The 21,259-nt window shown below is 35.2% G+C and overlaps 1 protein-coding gene across 1 annotated transcript in view; it reads left to right on the top strand.

Annotated features, from left to right (window-relative positions):
- The first annotated feature begins 1,024 nt into the window (after positions 1–1,024).
- Positions 1,025–21,259, top strand: part of COG6 (component of oligomeric golgi complex 6) — a 97,824-nt gene continuing 77,589 nt past the window's right edge. The window contains exons 1-4 of the mRNA XM_033234544.1: positions 1,025–1,277; positions 4,793–4,936; positions 6,236–6,307; positions 10,840–10,898. Of these exons, the coding sequence (XP_033090435.1) occupies positions 1,026–1,277; positions 4,793–4,936; positions 6,236–6,307; positions 10,840–10,898 (527 nt within the window). The 5' untranslated portion in view covers position 1,025. The remainder of the gene's footprint in view (positions 1,278–4,792; positions 4,937–6,235; positions 6,308–10,839; positions 10,899–21,259) is intronic.

The raw sequence follows: 21,259 nt of genomic DNA, 5'->3' as shown, positions 1-21,259 counted from the left end.
CCCAGTAGCACTTTAAAGTTTTCTTCATCTAGGTTCTCTGTAGTTTTTGTTGAATCCATACCTAGATATTGTTGCTTTTTGTATATTTTTTTCTTTTGGATAGTTGAGCCTTCTCTTCTTTATTAGAGTAGAGATGAGTGGTTTTGTCAGTGCTTTCTTTATGTGACCTGTGTAATAGGTAATTTTCCCTTAAGTCTGATATACAATATAAATATGTACGTAGATATATATGAAACAAGGAAAATTGATGACAAGAGCCAAATAGTGTGTCTGACAAATAATTCACAGAAGTCCAGGATTTTATTTTGATCCAAATTTTAAAAAATGAGAAAAGAAAGAAAAAAAAAAGATGTTTGTTTTTCAGCATTTCCTGGGACGTTTTCTCAACTTGTTACTTTCTTATCCATTACTTTATAGTTACATGGGCTCTGGTCCATTTGTGTCAGAGCCAAGTTCATCTTGTTTTGAGGCCTGTACACTTACACACTTTTCTTCCAACTGGGAATGATTTCTCCTCACATTCTGACTCTCCTTCAAATCTCAGTTTAAGTGTCAACTCCTCTCCAAACCTCCCCGAGTGAAGCGGGCCTTTTCCTCCATTTTCTTTCACTGTACTTCTTCATGTCGTGAGCACTCATCACAGCCTAATAACATCTATTAACTGCTTTGTCTGTTTTAGACATACAATGTAGATTCTCCAGTGCCTACCAGAGTTCTTGGCACATACTATGCCTTCAACACATCATTTTCAAAAAAATGAATTCAGATAAGGCAAATTTAATTTAAACTTTCAGTTAACTTATACTGAATGTATATGCCAGGCACAAGTTTTGGTGTATTTTACAAATTACATTTGGCTGTCATCTAATTCTCAGAACGTCGCAGACTCACAGTTTCAAAGTCCTCTCTAATCCTAGAAATTTTCTCCTCCCACCTGAGGATCTTGTCCCGCCCCCTACTTCTTCTCCACTCCTCAACCTTCTGGGAGCCCAGGCAGGGTTACCCGGTGGAGTCTTCCGGGGCCGATGCGCATGCGCGGCCGATCTGCACATGCGCAATACTCGCGCTGCCGCTGCTGTCCCTGCCTGGTTGAGGTGGCAGCAAGGGGCGGGACGCGCAGCGCTATGGCCGAGGGCAGCGGGGAAGTGGTCGCAGTGTCTGCGACCGGGGCTGCCAACGGCCTCAACAATGGGGCAGGCGGGACCTCGTCGACGACCAACAACCCGCTGTCGCGCAAGCTGCATAAGATCCTGGAGACGCGGCTGGACAACGACAAGGTAACCCGGGCTGGCGGGGCCGGAATCACAGGTTCCCGCGGGGCTGAGCCGGGCCAGGGGCGGCGTCTGTCAGGGACCCACCGCGGTCTCGTCCCGGCCGCAGAGCGACCGCGAGTGACCCCAGACCTGCGGGCTCCGCTGCTCTGCGGGCGCCGGGGGCGGGGGGTTGAGAAAGGGGAGCCCGGTAACCTCCGGAAGAGCGAAGGGGTTTCCTCTGTGTTCTCTCCACCTGAAAAGGTGCCTTCAAGACTCTCTGGATGGGATTAGTGAACTGTGGCGCCTCGAAAGGTGCCCTCCATACACCCCCGGAGGTGTTTGGCGGTGTCAGCTGGGAGACAGGAGGAGAGCACAGGACGGGATAGGAAATACATGCAGAAGAGCAGATTCCAAGATCAGGCAGTGCGAATGGGGGTCAGGAGACCAAGAGAACAGTGGTAGGGATAAGGGAGCGTTTTCGCCGACAAGTGACAACAGCTACAATAATTTGCAGCGCGAAAGAACTACCTTTGCCCATGGCTGAAATGAACTTATATCTGCTAGTTTTTTTTGTTGTTAGCCAAGCGCTATGATCTGTGGGCTCAGGCTGTATTTCTTTAGAAGATAGACCGCATGCTCTCCCAAGTACCTCCTGAAACTTAAGTTGGACTTTACAGTTGCTCACATACCCAGCTGTCTCTTCTGTTTCCGTGAGTCGCTAGGTAAATTGATCATGACAGTGTAACATAAAGAAGAACATATGTCAAAGTTAGAGAGTTTTACAGGTGAATATGTAGATAACTGAAAAATAGCTGTCAATAACAATTTGACTCCGCTATGTAACAAAATAACATTGCAATGTAATGATTAAGAAAGTAGGTCTCTGGGGGCTACCACTTTTTAGATAGAACCACTAAGTTTGTGCATTATGATTTGAGTAAGTCCCTTCACTAATCTCAGCTTCTGTTTAGGAATTAGGAATACTGCTAGTAACTTTCTCATGGTGGTTATTTGAGGACTCAGTGAGAGACTCCAGGTAAAGTCCTTTGCAAAGAGCCTGGTACCTACTGTTTCTTAACAAATATTAATTTTATCGTAAAATGTATGAAGTGTTTAATGTGTCTCATATTGATATTTATTATATCATTTAAGACTGCTGCTTATTCTGATGTAGATAACATGGCCTTCTTTTTTTTTTTTTTTTTTTTGAGACGGAGTTTCGTGCTTGTTGCCCAGGCTGGAGTGCAATGGTTCAATCTCGGCTCACCCCAACCTCCGTCTCTCAGGTTCAAGTGATTCTCCTGCCTCAGCCTCCTGAGTAGCTGGGATTACAGGCATGCGCCACCACGTCCGGCTAATTTTGTATTTTTAGTAGAGATGGGGTTTCTCATTGTTGGTCAGGCGGGTTTCAAACTCCAGACCTCAGGTGATCTGCCCGCCTCGGCCTCCCAAAGTGCTGGGGTTGCAAGGTGTGAGCCTGGCCACATGACCTTCTTTTTACCATGAGGAAAATAAAGCATGGAGAGAGTGCAGCTAGGTTGTCATACAACTAGTAACTGGTGGAACTGTAATTTACATTTGAGTCTGTGATTTCGTTCATTCAATATTACTGACTACTTCTTTGAACCAGACCTAAGGACATTGCAAGGCTATAGTCAAAAGAAACTGCTTCATTTATGGGTTTTTTTTTCTTTTCTTTTTTTTTTGGTATGGTAAGTATTTATAGTTGTAAACATATTTTTGCTTCCCCTTAAATATTAAGTTGGATTTATATAAATAGCTTTACTATTTTTGTCAGTCCAGCCAATATTTCAAAGTAACGTAACAGAAACATGAAAGGGTAAGCCTACTAGAATATACAGTAGTAGAGGTGTAGACATGTATATCTGCAAAATTTAGGATACTATGGGATGTCCTGGGCTTGGTTCTCTGCTCTCTCCTCCTTTCATGTTCTCTCTGTGAGAAAAATCTTGTACTTTCATAATTTTAAGTAGTAAAAAGTATGATTACTCTCAAATTTATGACTGTGTTTCTGACGTAGACTGAGCTCCAGATTTGTACAATCAGTTGTCTATACTATACTTCCAATTGGATACTGATTGACATCATAGAACTTAACATGGGCGAAACTCTTGATTTTTCCCTAAACTGGTTCCACTCTGACTAAAGAACATCACCATTTACCCTGTCAAGCGAGAAGCATATGAGTAATTTTGGATTCTTGTCACTTTTTTTTTTTACGTCTCCTGTCAAATCCACAAACGTATCCTACTTTGAAAAAAATTTTTGGAATATCTTTTTTTTTTTTTTTTTTTTTTGAGACCACGTCTCACTCTGTCACCCAGGCTAGAGTCCAGTGGAGAGAACACGGCTTTACTGCAGCCTCGATCTTTGCGGGCTCAAGCAATCCTTCTGCCACAGCTTCCCAGGTAGCTAGGTCTACAGGCACATGCCACCATACCTGGCTAATTTTTTGATCTTTTGTAGAGATAGGGCCTCACTATGTTACCCAGGCTGGTCTTGAACTCCTGGCATCAAACTGTCCTCCCAACTTGACCTCCCAAACTGCTGGGATTACAGATGTAAGCCACGGTGCCATGTTTTGGAATATCTCTTTTTCATTTGTACTACTGCCATCTTGTTCTAAGCCACTATCAAACCATACTTGGATTATTTTAGTTTTTTCTCTTATCTACTTCCTTTCTTGTACCCTTCTACCATTCATTTCCCTTACAAAGTTGAATAAACTTTTATAAATATAAATCATATTATATTACTCCCCAGCCTAAAATCGTAATAATTTCTCATAGCTTCAGTCATAGTGGCCTTCCTTCTACCACTTTAGGATCTTTGTACTCACTATGTGCTCTGTCTGTGGAAGGCTTTGTCCCCATGACTGGCTGTTGCCTACCACTGAGGCCTCAGTTCAAAGTCACCTCAGAGAGGCCTTCCCCTTTAAGTTCTTCCAAGTTTTGCTTCCAGTTATTCAGTTTCTAGCCTGGAGGCGTCCAGTACTTATTCTTAAATAGATCGTTCCAGAGATAGTTAATGTGTACGTTATATATGTGTACATTATATATGTGTAAACTAGGTATACGCAAGTAAATATGCATGTATATATTCCTTTTAAGTTTTTAACTGTTGGTATTATAACTGTTTCTATGTCTTGATGTTTCGCTTGCCATATCTCAAAGCTTATACTATGTAAGTGCATAAAGATTTTTTTTTGTAAATTGGTATATCATAATTTATTTAACCAATCCCTTTTAGATGGACATTTAGATTATTTCTAGTCTTTGCAATTCCAAACAATTCTGCAATGAATAATCTTGTATATATAACACTATACACAAGTAAGTAGATCCTTATTATGTTCTGGAAATAAGCATGCTTCAGTAATTTGAAGGTCCTTCAATATTTTTTTGGATTGTTTAATGAAAACAAATCATTTGAAAATGATTTCATTACATTTTGTCTTGAGATTAGGAAAACATCTAAAAATTAGTTCCAGTAACTGTCTTCTGTTACCAATTGTATAGGAGATGTTAGAAGCTCTCAAGGCACTTTCAACCTTTTTTGTTGAAAATAGTCTGAGAACTAGAAGAAATTTACGTGGAGATATTGAACGTAAAAGTTTAGCCATCAATGAAGAATTTGTAAGCATTTTCAAGGAAGTGAAGGAGGTATGTAAACTCTTTTCATTTAGCATATATTGAGAATTTATTGTTATGTCTGGCTCTGTGCTAAGTATTTTTTTGAATTAGATTGATATATTTGCTATTCGTATACTATGCCCAAATAGAAAACTTAGCTAATTTCTCTTGCTGCATTTGGGTCTTTATTTGTATTAATGTGATTTATGAATCTGTGACTTCCACAAATACTAATTCTTAGAAAGTTGTAACATTGTTCTAGAAGATTATCTTAGGAATTTTAGCTTTTTTAAAAAAAATATTAACATTTCCCTGAATGGTTTTCCAATAGAAATATTCCCTCATCAAAATAAACCTCTCTTGGATAACAACTTCTCTATCGGAGATTAATTAGAATTGAGTTACTTTTACTATATGCTAAAATATGAAAATTTCAGATTAATATCAGTAACTTCAATGTATTAATAATGATTCATCATACTTGAGAGTGTAGTCCACTAGCCATAGAGTGAAAATAAATTTTGTTTATGTTATTATATCTTATTATGTAATATTTTATTAACTGTATTAATACATTATAATACTAATATATTTCTCTGTGAGTTATGGAAGTGTTGCACATGGTTTCAATGAGTGTTCAATAAAAATAGATTGTTTTAACACCTTGGTAGGTTTTTATTGACTGAAGACTAATAATTTGGAAAGGATTTTTTAAAATTACATTAGAGATGGAATCTTGCTATGTTGCCCAGGCTGGAGTGCAGTGGCTGTTCCCAGATATGATCATAGTACACTATAGCATCGAACTCCTGGGCTCACTCAATTCTCCCACCTTAGTCTCCCAAGTAACTGGGACTACAGGTGCGTGCCACCATGCCTGGCTCTTTTAAACATCATTTCCTACTAAAAGGAACAATCTTATCAGTATCAGAAAGCAAAGATGCTATCTGAGACTATTGGATAAATGTCAAAAGGACTTTGGAGCTAATATGAAGAGGATTCTTCAACTGGCCAAACATAGGACTATTTGAACATCAATAAGAATAACTGCAATTGAATAACACTAGGAATAAAGGGATATTCAGTTTTATAAAGCATTTGCCATTTTCCTGTGGTCATATTCTCTAAAAGGAATGGACTATTTTCTTTACAATTTTTCTAGCACTAGATGTTATTCTTTTTAATCATTTCCAGTTTTAAATATGGGATCTCTTGTCATACCTTAACCAAAAAAAAAATTTATGTAACTAAAATAAGGATTTAGCTAAGAGAAGAGAACCTTCTTCTTACTGTATGTATGATGTGTGATGTTACTTTTCTCCTTTTCAGGAACTTGAAAGCATAAGTGAAGATGTTCAAGCAATGAGCAACTGTTGTCAAGATATGACAAGTCGCCTACAGGTATTGTATAATGGCTAGATTTTGGCATAGTTCCTGCTATAAAGTAAACTTTCAAAAATTATTAGGTCTACAAAATGTATAGATATCTAATCCATAATGCCCTGTAGGAAATTTGGGTATAAATATAATCCTTATTTTTAAAACTTTTAGATATCTTTGTGTTTCTTTGGATAATGATTTATTAATATTGTTCAATTGACTTTAGAGCATTTATATTTTGGTCTAGCCAGTACAGAGCTAACTATGTAGAATTGTGATAAACCTTTCAATTCCATAATATTCTAGAAATCTAGGAGGAATGATTTTCTTTTAGTAAGAAGCCTTAGGATTAATTTCACACTAAAGCTGTGCCTGATAAAGACCCAGCTTAATTCTGATTTATGCATAGCCTTAAAACAATTCTGGGAAAATATGTATAATTTTAGGTCTTTTAATGAAAGCAATCCTAAACTTACAATTTGGCAGCAGAATCAGCATTTTGACTTAATTACCCTCAGTCATCTAATTTTGGAGTAGTACATAGAACAGTTTCCTCCTAAGGGCCAATCATGATTATGTCTACTACCCTCACATTTTAAGAGCAAGCTTCTATCTCTAAGTGTCTCCTGGAACCATTGACATCAACAGTGATTCTAGGAAGAATCATTAATGCATATTCTATAGATTAATCACAGGCTACTTGCATCATCAATTTGCAGGACTAGTTAATTTCTTGTTTCTCTAAAATTTTATCTTTTCTGATCTTGTCTAAATTTTGATATTCTTGCTAACCTATCAGATATTATTGGCATGTTTATTGTCTCTTAGTCCAATATTTAGGTATTTGTTAATTTGACAATATTTAAATAATTATATAGTATATACTAATTATTAATGGCCATTTCACATTTTTGGCATATATTTACTTTATTCCTCAGTGGTTGATTTTGTTTGACCCTTCTTTTTCTTTAACTTTTTTATTTCCTTTTCTCATCTTTTAGTCTCCATAATGTAATGCCTGTCCTCAAATTACACTTTATAATGTTTTCTATATTGTACCTGTGTGTTTTTTAAATAATATTATGCTTTGTAATATTAGACTACTCAGTTTCCAATTTTTAGTGGTAGTATCTCTTATTTTTTAATTTGTACCCTTAATTATATTTTTATACTTTTCATCATAGAGAGTTTTAAATATAAAAAGATCATAGTATTTTTATTCTTCATGCTATTTTTCAAATAGTTTATAAATATTTTAAATTACAACCGAAGTGTCTCCTTCTGTTTTGTCCTTTGTATTTTTTTTTTTGAGACAGAGTCTCACTCTATCCTCAGTGGTGCGATCTTGGCTCACAGCAACCTCCACCTTCTAGGTTCAAGCAATTCTGTGTCAGCCTCCCAAGTAGCTGGGATTACAGGCACCTGACACCACGCCTGGCTAATTTTTGTATTTTTAATAGAGGCAGGATTTCGCCATGTTGTCCAGGCTGGTCTCAAACTCCTGACCTCAAGTGATCTGCCTGCCTCGGCCTCCCAAAGTGCTGGGATTACAGACGTGAGCCACCATGCCCAGCCAGTCCTTTGTATTTTCTTTGCACCCACCTTACATCCTATTTTTTCTTCTATAGTGACATGGGCCTATTTTCTTTCTTTATTCAGGTCAACTTTATTGAGGAATAATTTATGAATGGTAATAAACTTGCACCCATTCCAAGTGTTCATACTGATAGTCTTGACAGTTTTATACACCTGTGAAACAACAACCATAATCAAGATACAGAACATTTTTATCACTTATAAAAGATTCCCTCATAGCTTTTTGATTGAATATTTAAAAATATTTTATACTGCCTATTGTTTACATTCATTTTTGATCTACATATCATTTCTAGTAGTAGGAGGTCCATGATTTTGAAGGTTTTGTTTATTCCTTCAATTTATGCTTAAAGGTAATTTATTTGGATATAACACTTTTGGAATTCTAATAGTATGTGTTCATAATATCAACTCTAATGTTCTTAAGTTATTCATTCATAAAGAAAAGTATTTCTTAGAGTATCCTCCCTGTTTTTCTTGTAGAATGTTGTTATAATGATTCATTTAATATTTAATGTTTTCTGAAATGCTTTGACTATGGTACCTTTTAGAAATTATTAGAAAACATTTTAAAATGTAATCAGTAGTTTTATATATGTTATTGTTTATTCCTTTGTGGTTTTCCTTGGATAAATTACATTTAGATGCATATGTTTATTATTAATTCAACAATAATCATCTTTAACATTTAAGATAAATGGAAAGTGAGATTAATAATCTTCATTAATATTATTAAATATTACTTTGGAATTCTTACCATAGTTTATAAATGAAAAAAATCAGGAAATATGCAAAAAACATTTGCAAATTCTTATATAACATTGTGCTAAAGTATCATATTTCATTGATTAATAAATGGTGTTAATTGTAAAGTGCACCCTCAATAATGACTGGAGTAAAAAGCTAGTAAATGTTTTTTGATACTGATTTTGTGAAGCATTCTTTTTTTCAGAAATATTAAAAAGGAAATATATCTTTGACTTGAGGGGGGATACTATATTTTAAAAATTGCATAAGGCCAGGCTGTACAAGGGTGGAAATGAAACTTTAAGAAGTATAAACATTTGAAGAAGTTATTGACAGTCTAATAATTCTAAAAGAGTACCTTGGGAGCTATCATGTTGAACTCCATTCCTTAAAAGTCAGTGAAATGGCCGGGCATGGTGGCTCACACCCATAATCTCAGCATTTTGGGAGGCTGAGGCAGAAGGATCCTTTGTGACCAGTCTGGGCAACATAGCAAGACCCCATCTCTACCAAAAACTTTTAATAAGTTAGCCAGGCATGGTGGCACATGCCTATAGTCATAGCTATTCTAGAGGCTTAGGTGGGAGGATTGCTTGGGCCCAGAGGTCAAGACTGCAGTGACTCAAGATTGCACCACCGTACTCCAGGCTGGGTGACAGAGTGAGACCCTGTGTCTTTAAAAACAAATAATAATAATAAAGATAAGTGATATGCAGAATTACCTAGGTTCAAATCTATTTTCTTAAAAAATCTGTGTCCTGGGAACATACACTCAAAATAGCTTCATTTGAGGTGGCAGTCAGGCTCTGTTATTGACAGGATACCTAGAAAGCAATAAGAGAATTTCCCTCACAGTTTGAAAACTGAGTTTGTAGAGGATTAGGCCTCTAAAAACCCAGAACTGGAGGTGTCTAGATCTAAGGCAGCTCTAGAAAGAAATCTTAGCAACAGGCCAGGCGCAGTGACTCACGCCTGTAATCCTAGCACTTTGGGAGGCCAAGGCAGGCGGATCACAAGGTCAGGAGATTGAGACCATCCTGGTTAACACGGTGAAACCCCTTCTCTACTGAAAATACAAAAAATTAGCCAGGAGTGGTGGCGGGCGCCTGTAGTCCCGGCTACTCAGGAGGCTGAGGCAGGAGAATAGCGTGAACCCGGGAGGCAGAGCTTGCAGTGAGCTGAAATCGCGCCACTGCACTCCATCCAGCCTGGGCGACAGAGCGAGACTCTGTCCCCCCAAAAAAAAAAGAAAAAGAAAGAAACGTTAGCAACAGAAGCTTGACTCTTTATTGTGGTGTTCTAACATGAAAATGACCCAGTGTCTTCAGGTGTTTGCTCTGGTATTTTCTCTTTAACAGACTGACTCACCTTCTATTTTATGTGTTTTTCTCTACTTTACTAATGACGTAATTTATACATCTTTCTGGCTCATTTAATTTTTCTTCAAGGCACGGACTCTATTTCTGTACATGCCTCATGACTACTTGCTTTTCTTCTTGTTGTTTATTGCCTTAGTTTTGTCATATTCCCCAGTTCAGATCTTTGAGAGAGAATCTTATTGTCTTTTGTTTAAAGCCACTTCGTGAATGTGTTCTAATCTTTGGATAAAATGCTTTCTTAATTGACTTTTTACTCTTGATCCTTTCAACTCTGGCTTAGGGAAGAGAGAATTGCTTAGAATGAAAGTTGGTTAGGAATAGCCTTGTGTCCTTTAGATGGGGATAGCTCTGATCCTCACCAAAGACTTATATGGCAGATAGTTTGTATATTACAACTTTCAAATTTTTACCTCCATCTTACACTTTTCTGTTGAGCTCCACACTTCCTTTTCAGTGACTTAGTTAACAACCCCATGTAGAGGTTGCATGGTATCTCAGTTCAACATGTCCATACCTGAAGTCATGTTCTTCATTCTGAACTTATTCTTCCAGTGCTTCTGTTGCACTAAAAAGCATCATGAACTAAGTTCCTTAGTCAGCATCTGGATACCTTTTTCTTTCTTGTAAGCCTTATGTTAAGAACTCTGAGTGTGTTCCTCCAGTGGATGAGCCTTGAAACATCTACGTATTTCATTTTGTTGTGCTTTTCTTTTGAGTTCCATAGAGTGATCTCATTTGTTTTAAGTCTAAATCTCAGTAAGTGGTAGTATTTGTTTTCTGAAATATAATAAAATTGGAATGTACTTATATTAGATATGTTTATAATTTTAGGCAGCAAAGGAACAGACTCAAGATTTAATAGTAAAAACCACTAAGCTTCAATCTGAAAGGTAAGTTTTTCTTCATACAGCCACGTTTTCAGTAATTTGGAGATTGGAGTCAAAGAAAATTATAGATAACTCCAAATCAAAACTAAAGCAGAATAATAACATGGTTCATAAGGTCCTAAGCTATTATATTATCCAATAGTAACTTAAGCATAAAGACAGTAGTTTAGGAGCATTAAACTTGATATTGAGGTTGAGAGATTATTCCTTCTTTGGAAGAGAGGTGATGATATATTGTTATTGTTTGCTGCGGAGTTCAGAAATGATTGCTTTTTAAAATGTAAATTTTTTCAGATTTTTAATAGTTTTACTACTTTTTTTTCACAATCATTGTCTTTTATTTTTAAGCTATGATATATCCTCTCTGGTATAATTAAGAGTTAATTGTATAAATTCTCCTTGTGGTTTATACAATAGGTATACTGTTGGTTGATTGAATGAATGAGTGAGTGAGTAAAGGTGAGTATAGTATGGATTTGTATAATGTGTTGTGTTCAGTATTGCTAAAACTCATAGCAATTATGCTAAAACTCATTAACAATGCATCTCTCATGTGTAGAGTAGTATAGAGGGAGAGAAGCATTATATTATGATGCAGTATACTTGTCTCCTGCTCAGTAGTTGGGTACATCACTTAAACCTTTAGTATTCTAGGTATTTCATCAGTAATATGGATATACTACCACTTTAAATGCTCATTTTGCAGTAGGTCAGTATACTGTAGTATAGACCATAGGTCATCAAACTATGGCCACATGCCAAATCCAGCTCACTACGTGCTTTTGTAAATGCACCTTTATTGGAACACAGCTATGGTTGTGTTTACGTACTGTCTATGGCTGCTTTCACCCTACTGCAGCAGAGTTGTGTGGTTACAACAGAGACCATATGTGGCCTACAAAGCCTAAAATATGTATATCAAGATTTTTACAGAAAAAGTCTGTGACTCCTGATACAACTAGTGTTTTTTGTAGTTCAGGTCAAGATCAGTGGGTTGTAAATTATAATTTATCAGTTATTACTACTATTTAAGTCAATCATAGCTCGCCTTAAAAAATAAAAATAGAATAAAATAAAATAGAAAATAGTTTGGGTAGCTGGGCGTGGTGGTGCACATCTGAAGTCCCAGCTATTCTGGAGGTTGAGGTGGGAAGATCATTTGAGCCTAGGAGTTCAAGGTTGCAGTGAGCTATGATAATGCCACTGCACTCCAGCCTGGGTGACAGACGGAGACCCTGTCTCTAAAAAATAAATAAGTAAAAATAGTTTGGGTGAATATTTTTTTGTGAAGCCTTTCTTTCAGTTTTGGTAATGGTTTTAAATGGTTTGATATTATGGGTCATAGTCAAGAGTTTGAAAAACACTGCCCTAGACCAACAATGGCAAATACATGATCCCCAACTCCTTAGTTTTACATCCATTGATCTTGACATTCTTTTATATTGAGCCCTTGATCCTCCTTAATACAATTCTCTTCAGGCTAAGATTGATGAATGGGAAATTATAAAGAGTGCAGAGGTGTAAAGTTACTTGTATAAAAGGATATCATGGGCTACAGAGGACTCAGAGATCAACTGGAATGATCCATTGCAGTTAAAATGGTAACCATTGTAACTTACTTTTCTGTCTTATAAAAACATGGAGAAAATGTGACAAAATTAGCAAAATAAAATATATGTACCAATATCATCTAAAAAATACTATTTTTAATAGCACAAAACAAAGCAAACATTTTCTTTACCCGTATAGGAAGTACGTTATTGGATATTGGAACATGTACCTTATCTTAGAACGGTGGCTTTCAAACCATAGTTCATTGAACCTTAGGGTTTCTTTGCAAGATGTAGAAGGATAATGGCGTTTTGGAGGTCAGATTCTCTCACCCTAATTTTAGTTAGAGCAATTTCACTTTTATTTATTTAACGTATTAGGATTCCATGTAAGATTTTGTTTGAAAAAAGGGTTTGACAGCAGGAAAATATAAAAATATTGCCCAATTTTAAGACTAGTTGAAAGGAAGAATACCAAATAAAATAGTCTCTTGATTTTATTCCTTATGCCAGAGAAAAATCTTAAAAAAAAAACTAAGTATCAAAACTTTATAAAAGTTTAATCATAATTTCATGCATTTAATTCCCTTTTTGTTTACTAACTACCTTCCCTTTCACTAAAATCCACCTTTACCCATTTTGTGATTTCTACAAGCCAAAATGAGAGCAAGTTGATGTTGTCCTCAGATTTATTGAATTGCAAATTGCCTGGATAGAAACTAATTTTAGGAAGTCTGGCCTTAAATTCTCTTTTATCTTGTTTATGTCATTCTGTATTTTATAGCCGGATAAATGGTCGTACCCCCACATTGGTGGTTAATTACTTGATGTTGACCTGTAAGTCAGCTTTTTTTCTGAAAAGTCTGTAAACTTTTCAGAGCACCTTCAATCCAATCCTTTTATGTTTAACATTTAATCAAAGACTTTAGAGTATACAGGCCAGGCGCGGTGGCTCAAGCCTGTAATCCCAGCACTTTGGGAGGCCGAGACGGGCGGATCACGAGGTCAGGAGATCGAGACCATCCTGGCTAATACGGTGAAACCCGTCTCTACTAAAAATACATATGACCCAGCATCCCACTACTGGGTATATACCCAAGGATTATAATTACTCTACTACAAAGACACATGCACACGTATGTTTATTGCGGCACTATTTACAATAGCAAAGACTTGGAATCAACCCAAATGTCCATCTGTGACAGACTGGATTAAGAAAATGTGGCATATATACACCATGGAGTACTATGCAGCCATCCAAAAGGATGAGTTTGCGTCCTTTGTAGGGACATGGATGCAGCTGGAAACCATCATTCTTAGCAAACTATCACAAGAAGAGAAAACCAAACACCGCATGTTCTTACTCATAGGTGGGAACTGAACAATGAGATCACTTAGACTCGGGAAGGGGAACATCACACACTGGGGCCTATCATGGGGAGGGGGGAGGAGGGAGGGATGCATTGGGAGTTATACATGATATAAACGTTATGCACATGTACCCTAGAACTTAAAGTATAATAAAAAATTAAAAAAAAAAAATACAAAAAACGAGCCGGGCGACGAGGCGGGCGCCTGTAGTCCCAGCTACTCGGGAGGCTGAGACAGGAGAATGGCGTGAACCCGGGAGGCGGAGCTTGCAGTGAGCTGAGAGCCAGCCACTGCACTCCAGCCTGGGCGGCAGAGCAAGACTCCGTCTCAAAAAAAAAAAAAAAGACTTTAGAGTATACATAGACAACTTACTTAGAAAATTGTGAATGACACAAAGTATGGAATGTTAAGTGAAATATCAACAGATTCAAGCTTTTAAGAAAAAAACGGGCCTGGGCAAGAGGGTGAATAGGATGGTAAAGGGTCTCAAAAAATGACGTAGGGTTGAAAAAACCAGAATTGTTTATTTAGAAGTATAGGACTAAGAGGGACATGATGGTGTCTTCAAATATTTGATGATCTTTCTTGTTTAAAAAAGAGCTAAATTTTATTATGTATTGCTGCTGAGTTTGGAACTGAGTTTTAAAGAAGAAATTTACAGGTGGCAAATTTTGACTTATGATAAGCAAGAATTTTCTGTCCCTTACAATTTGAACAATTAGTTCTTCAAAGCTTTTTTTTTTTAAATCACTGGAAATATTTAGTGTGATGTTAGGTGTCATTGGAGCCATCTTTTATTTCAGTTTTTCTTTCTGGTGTTTTACATTACAATTCATGTATCCCACACCTTATCATAGTAAACATAAGAACCACCAAGGAGCTTGATAAAATGGCAAGTTTTGGCCTCCATCCTCAGAGATCTCACTGAAAAAACTAAACAACTGTGTTTTTTGGTTAATGACTCAGTACATCTTGATTTGAGCTCAGGATTTGGCCCTTTTAACAAAATCCCAGGTATTTTTATGCAGTGGTCCAGAGACTATAATTTGAAAGACCTGGACTTAGACAAAATATTATTCATATTTTTAATTTTTTGTGGAATGTCCCTCTCCCCTACCTTAATTCTCTCATCTCCTAACTGGTAAACTTTGAAAAAACATTTAAACTTTTTAAATGTTAAACTTTATATTTTGAGATAATTAAAGATCACATGCAGTTGTAAGAAATAATACAGAGATCCAAGGTAGCCTTTACCTTGTTTCTGCCAAAGGTAACATTTTACAGAACTATAGTATGGTACCACAACTAGGATAATGACCTTGGTACTATCTACCTGTGTTATTCAGATTTTACAGTTTTACTTATTGGTGTATTTATTTTTATACATTTTATCATTTGTAGATTCCTGAATGCACCACCACAGTCACGATATAGTACAGTTCCATCACCACAAATATTCTCCTGTTGGTGGTTAAAGTGATGAGAAAAGTTGCAGACTAAGCCCATGTGAGAGATGGTTGACTCTGCAAAGCAGTCAGCTCTGTAAGGAAAGGCAATGTTAAATTTCTTTATCAGAATTAAGCCTGTGCCTTCACCATAAAATTAGATTGCATTTTATAACAGTTCTTTTGAAAGAAAAGTGTCCTAGAAAAACACATGCCCTGTTAGAGACCTTGACATTAATTTTTCTCTAACTTAATGCTGAACACAAAAACAAGCGTTACTTTAATTGAAAATTGTGACTAAAACTAAAAGGATAACATATCAGTAATCCTGTATGCAAAGCCTATTTAAACATTTCTTGTTCTCAGTTAAATCTTTTTGTTTTCATTTTTGGTGTAATATGTATTACAGTTGTTTGCAATTAATTGTTGATTTGATTGTCTCTTTATCTCCTAAACTGTGAGCTCCTTGAGAACAATGACAATTTCTTATTCTCCTTTTTGTATTTGCAGTGCCTGGTATTTCACAGATTCAATAAATAATTTTTGAGTAAATGAATATGGGAAGCAACTATAATGTTAGGAAAGAAACATAAAGTGAAAACTGAAAAATAAACCTTATATTGGAGCTTGTAATATGAGACTCTAAATAATGTATATAGGAGACAATATTAAAACATTGTGCCTCTGTTCATGTATTCTCAAAACTAAGCAAGGTTTATGTTTATTATTTTAGTCAGCCTATGGAAGTGTTTTGACCTGATAATGCTTTTGGGAAATGAAAATTCATGGCATTCTAGTATCCCAAGAGCTATAGATATGATGTGCCAAGTGAACATTTGTGTGAATATATTTTAGGAAAGTTGCAAGGCAGAAATTATGATAACAGGTCTCTGGGGGCTGACACGGAGTTGGTTTTTCATTTTAAACTATCTTTTTACCAAGAAACTTCGTTAAACAAGCAGTTAGCTTTAGAAATAGAAATACTGTGGGATTATTTGAATAATATGATACTCTTATTCAGACAAATGTATAAATGATATGAATATTTTTCCAACTGAGTGAGAAGTCAGTCAGTCATCAGGACAGCTGAGATGCTCTAATAGATAAAGCTCAATGTAGAATTTTCTTCACAGGACTGCAGGTTAGCATTTCCCTTAATATCTCATTGGTAGCCAGACGATGGGCTTCACTGATGATCAGGAAAGGCTATATGTACATGAACATACCTTTGTATTTTTTAAATACTACTGAAATCACTATTATATTTTTATTATCTCTTATAAAGGCCCACCAGCCAAATTTCTCTCTGGACTCAGAAAAATAATCTCTGGAGAATGTTTATGTGTGTGTATTTTTTTAAATTCAGTATGTTAAAATGGAAAGAATATAGGATTTAAGACAAAAGCCTAAATTTTAATCGAAACCTTGGGTAAAAGATTATTAGATTTTTGATTTTATACAGTTATTTCTTAACCTCCCTTAACCTAAGTTTCTATGTCTGAAAGAAGGAACGGAAAAATATCTATGTCATGGGGTTTTTGAGATAACTAAATGATTTACATAAGTTGCTGAACACACTGCATGACATACATTAAAGAATGTTGCCCCTGTCTACTCCTCCCTTTTATTGGACAAAGAAATCCATGTCATGCATCTTATTTCTATTTTTGCTCTGGCAACTAGGAAGCTTAGACCTATTTTGTGCTTAATTGCAATAGCTTTCCTCAGATGTATTATTTACTTTCTCAGCCTTTCCCTTTATTTCTTACTATTTTAGTTTTTAACAGTTTTATTTTAATTGCATTGTAAACTACTTTAACTCAGGTTTTGAAATTGGTGGCATAAAAATATAAAACTTTTTCTTATATAAATGGTTTTATATTGCATGTAAAAATATATTGCAGAAGCATGTGTGACACATTTTCTTGCATTACCTAATAAAAGGTTAGGGGAAAGCAGGACAGCATCACATCTCTTTTCTTCTTTCTTCCTATCTCGTTTGTACATAGCAGCAACTATCCAAAAGAAAATATTGCCAGTGACATGCAGGGGCCCGACTCAGATAAACTGTAACAACTTTATTTCAGTCACACATATTGGACTGGAAATGAAAATTTGGGGGTAAGGCACAGTATGACTTACGTGTTTCTCGTGATTATGATGATCATACTCTGAGGGAAATAGTATGAGGAAAAATTTGGAAATAATATTTGGTTTACGTATTTTAAAAATTATGTTTGGAGATGGTATGGATTTTTTTAATGAAAATTTTGTCTGATCAAATTTTCCCCACCAGTAAAAAAGAACTTTTTCTCCCTAACATTTTTTCCCCACCAATACAAAAGACGTTTTGTTTATTTCCTTCCTTTTTTTTGTGGGCATACTTCATTTAAAGTGGCTATTGCTTTTTTATTTCCTGATTTAACTGCATTTATCAACCAGGTAGACTTTTTCTGCATTCTCATTCATTCTACCTGGAATTCCATTTCCCGAAATTCATTTGTTGAAAACTCATTTGTCCTTTAAGGTTCCCTGTTGTTTATGCCCATCATATATTTCCAAATATTTTACAAAACTTAAGAATTATAGGCTATCATGTGTATGTCACACATGCATGTACATGTTCCTTGAGAATGTATATATGTAAGTACATATATATGTTTCAAAGAAAGTCTTGCTTTCTTTAAAAAATACTTCAGCTTATAGGAAATTGTATTCTACCTTTGTGCTTTACAGTTTTATTATCTATTTTCCATGTTCAGCCAGGAACCTTTACTCAGTCACCAGAAAAAAAAATTAATTAGTTCCTTCTTTGTAATCCCACAACACATTATTCTTCTAGCACTCATTTTCTGCCCTATAATTTCTAAGCAGTTGCAGGACATTATGGTCTTTGACTATTTTAACTGGATAGCAAAGGCAGTGTATTAATGCTCTTTGTACCCACTCCTTTCTACACAGAAAACTTATCAACTGAATATATCTACATGGTTACTTTAAAATTTTAAATAGTTATTGCTGACATTGCCTGTTAATATTTGACACTCTTACTTTATAACAGTAATAGCAATTGTGCATATACTTAACTAAATATTATTAAGGAGTGGAAAGTATCAAGCTGAAAGAATGTATTAGATGCCTTTTAAGCTGTATTTTGTACAGTTATAATCATGTAATTGTAATTCAAAAGGTAGAACCTTTTATTGTAAAAACATCTTTGTTGAGATATAATTCACATATCATAAAATTAAAGTATATAGTTTATTGGTTTTTAGTATATTCAAAGCGTTGTGCAACCATCATTATGATCTGAGTTACAACATTTTCACCATCCCAGAAAGAAAACTCGTGACCATTAGTAGCCATCCAGCCTTAGTGAACCATTAATCTACTTTCTGCCTCTCTAGATTTGCCTATTCTGAATCTTTCATGCAAATAAGATTACACAATATGTGGCCCTTTTGACTAGCTTTTTGCACATAGCATAAATACTTTTAAGATTCATCCATGTTACTTTAACTTTTTTATGGCTGAATAGTATTCCATTGTATAGCTATACCACATTTTGTTCACCTGCTCACTAGTTGATAGACATTTGGGTTATTTCCACTATTTGGCTGTTGCAAATAATGCTGGCTGTAAATATTTGTTTACAAGTTTTTGTGTGGGCATATGTTTTATTCCTCCTAGGTATATATTTAGAGGTAGAATTGCTGAATCATGTATGGTAACTCTTTGTTTCACTGTTTAAGGAACTGCCACACTCTTTCTAAAGAAGCTGCACAGTTTTGCGTTTCCAAAAGCAGCATATGACGATTCCAATTTCTGCATATCTTTGTTTTTAATCTGTCATTTTGATGATAGCCATGCTATTGGGTGTGAAGTACTGCTCATTGTGGTTTAGATTTGCTTTTTCCTAATGACTAATGATGTCAAGCATCTTTTTATTGCTTATTGGTATTTGCATATTTTCTTTGGAGAAATGTCTGTTTACGTCCTTTACCCATTTTTTGTTTAGGTTATTTGTGTTTTTATTTATTGGTTGTAAAAGTTCTTTATATATTCTGGATATAGGTTTTTTAGCAGATACATTATTTTCTCCCTTTCTGTGAGTTGTCTTCACTTTTGTGATACCACTTATAGCACAAACATTTTAAATTTTGATGTAGCTCAGTTTTATCTTTTTTGTCATTTGTATGTGCTTTATTTTTCAATATATTTTTGTATTGAAGTTATTTTATCTATTTGTTTTAAAATACTAAGATAAAAATTTAGAAATTTATCAGGTTTTAAAATCATGGCGTGATACTGGAAATGCTGACAAGTGAACAACCTCATTACAGAATTTTATCTCTATTGAGTTTTAATCAGTCTTTCAAAAATGTTTAACTTTCAGTTTGATACTTTATAGAAACTTAAAGTGGAAAGTTTCTTCTTTTTTTCTATTTTAGTACCAAGAAAAATACTGTAGAAATACTTTTTCTTAAGGATTGTGATTGATAACCAGATTCTTTAAGATCCTGTCAAACAGGTTATTTCACTTATCTTTCCATCATATGAATTAGGTAAAAGGAATCTCTTAAGTGTAAAAAACTGCCTTTTCTTTCTTAAATTTTTTGGACATAATGTTAATATAAATCTATTGTATAAAATTTAAGGAAAATTAAAATCAGATATAACTCTACCACTCAGACAAAACCACAATTAATGTTTTGGTATATTTCCTTCCAGAGTGAGTAGGTGTGTGTTGTTAATATTTTACTTTTTTCACAATATTTTATGTCCATTTTCCTATGATTTTTTATTTCAAGAGGATCATTTTTGGAAGTGTCCTGAAATATAATGCCTAAAGTTTTCTTGAAAAAGGTTATAACAATTTCTACTTCCATTGTGTGTCTATTTTATTAAATCCTTATGAGCATTAGGTATCATCATTAAAAACTTTGCCAATATAGATGCAGAATATTATCACACCACTTTATTTTTATTTTTATTTTTTATTCTTTTTATTATATTTATTATACTTCAAGTTTTAGGGTATATGTGCACAACGTGCAGGTTTGTTACATATGTATACATGTGCCATGTTGGTGTGCTGCACCCATTAACTTGTCATTTACATTAGGTATATCTCCTAATGCTATCCCTCCCCCCACCTCACGACAGGCCCTGGTATCATTTTAATTTAATTTCTCATTTAATTTAATCATTTTAATTTACATATCATTGAATAGTGATGAATCGACATGTTTCTCATTTTGTTTTGCCATTTGTATTTCTTTACTTTTTTTTGTTTTGGTTTATATCTTATGTCCCTTTAAAAAATTATTTTGAAATTATTTGGTGTAGGTGAACCTAGAGGTAGAATTAAGATATGACACAGATAAGTTTTCAAGAAAAAGAAAAGTACCACAAAATTCATAAATCATGTTCTGGGATGATTTGAAGGAACATGAAGATTAAGTAGTCTGTTTATTTTACATACTTAGGCGCTGTATGACTGGACATACTGAAAATTGATGTACGTGTTCCCAACCTTGTCTATGGTTTTGCTTTGTGTGGTTTCCATTACTCATGGTCAACTGCAGTCTGAAAGTAATAAATGGAAAATTTCAGGAATAAGCAATTTATAAGCTTTAAATTGTGTGCCATTTTGAGTAGCATGAGGAAATCTCAAGTGGTTGGCTCCCACTTTGGTGGGACTTGAATCATCCCTTTTTCTAGTGTATGATGCTATATACGCCACCACTCAGTAGTCACTTAGTAGCTGTCTCAGTTATCAGATTGAAAAACAGTATGTGTACGGTTTGGTACCATCAGCAGTTTCAGGCATCCACTGGAGGGCCTGGGACTGTATCCCCCGAGGATAAGGGGGGGACTATTGTGGCTCTTAAAAATAAGTGGGGATTCCTATACATACTGTCTTGCAACTTTTTATATCTGTAAAATGCCTTATGGATCATTTTATGTTAGTACATATAGATCTACCTCAGTTTTG

The sequence above is a fragment of the Trachypithecus francoisi genome, unplaced genomic scaffold (genome assembly GCF_009764315.1).
Source record: "Trachypithecus francoisi isolate TF-2019V2 unplaced genomic scaffold, Tfra_2.0 Contig01461, whole genome shotgun sequence".
Lineage (NCBI taxonomy): Eukaryota > Metazoa > Chordata > Mammalia > Primates > Cercopithecidae > Trachypithecus > Trachypithecus francoisi.
Note: the sequence above shows the minus strand (reverse complement) of the source record. Positions and strands in the feature narration are given on the sequence as shown.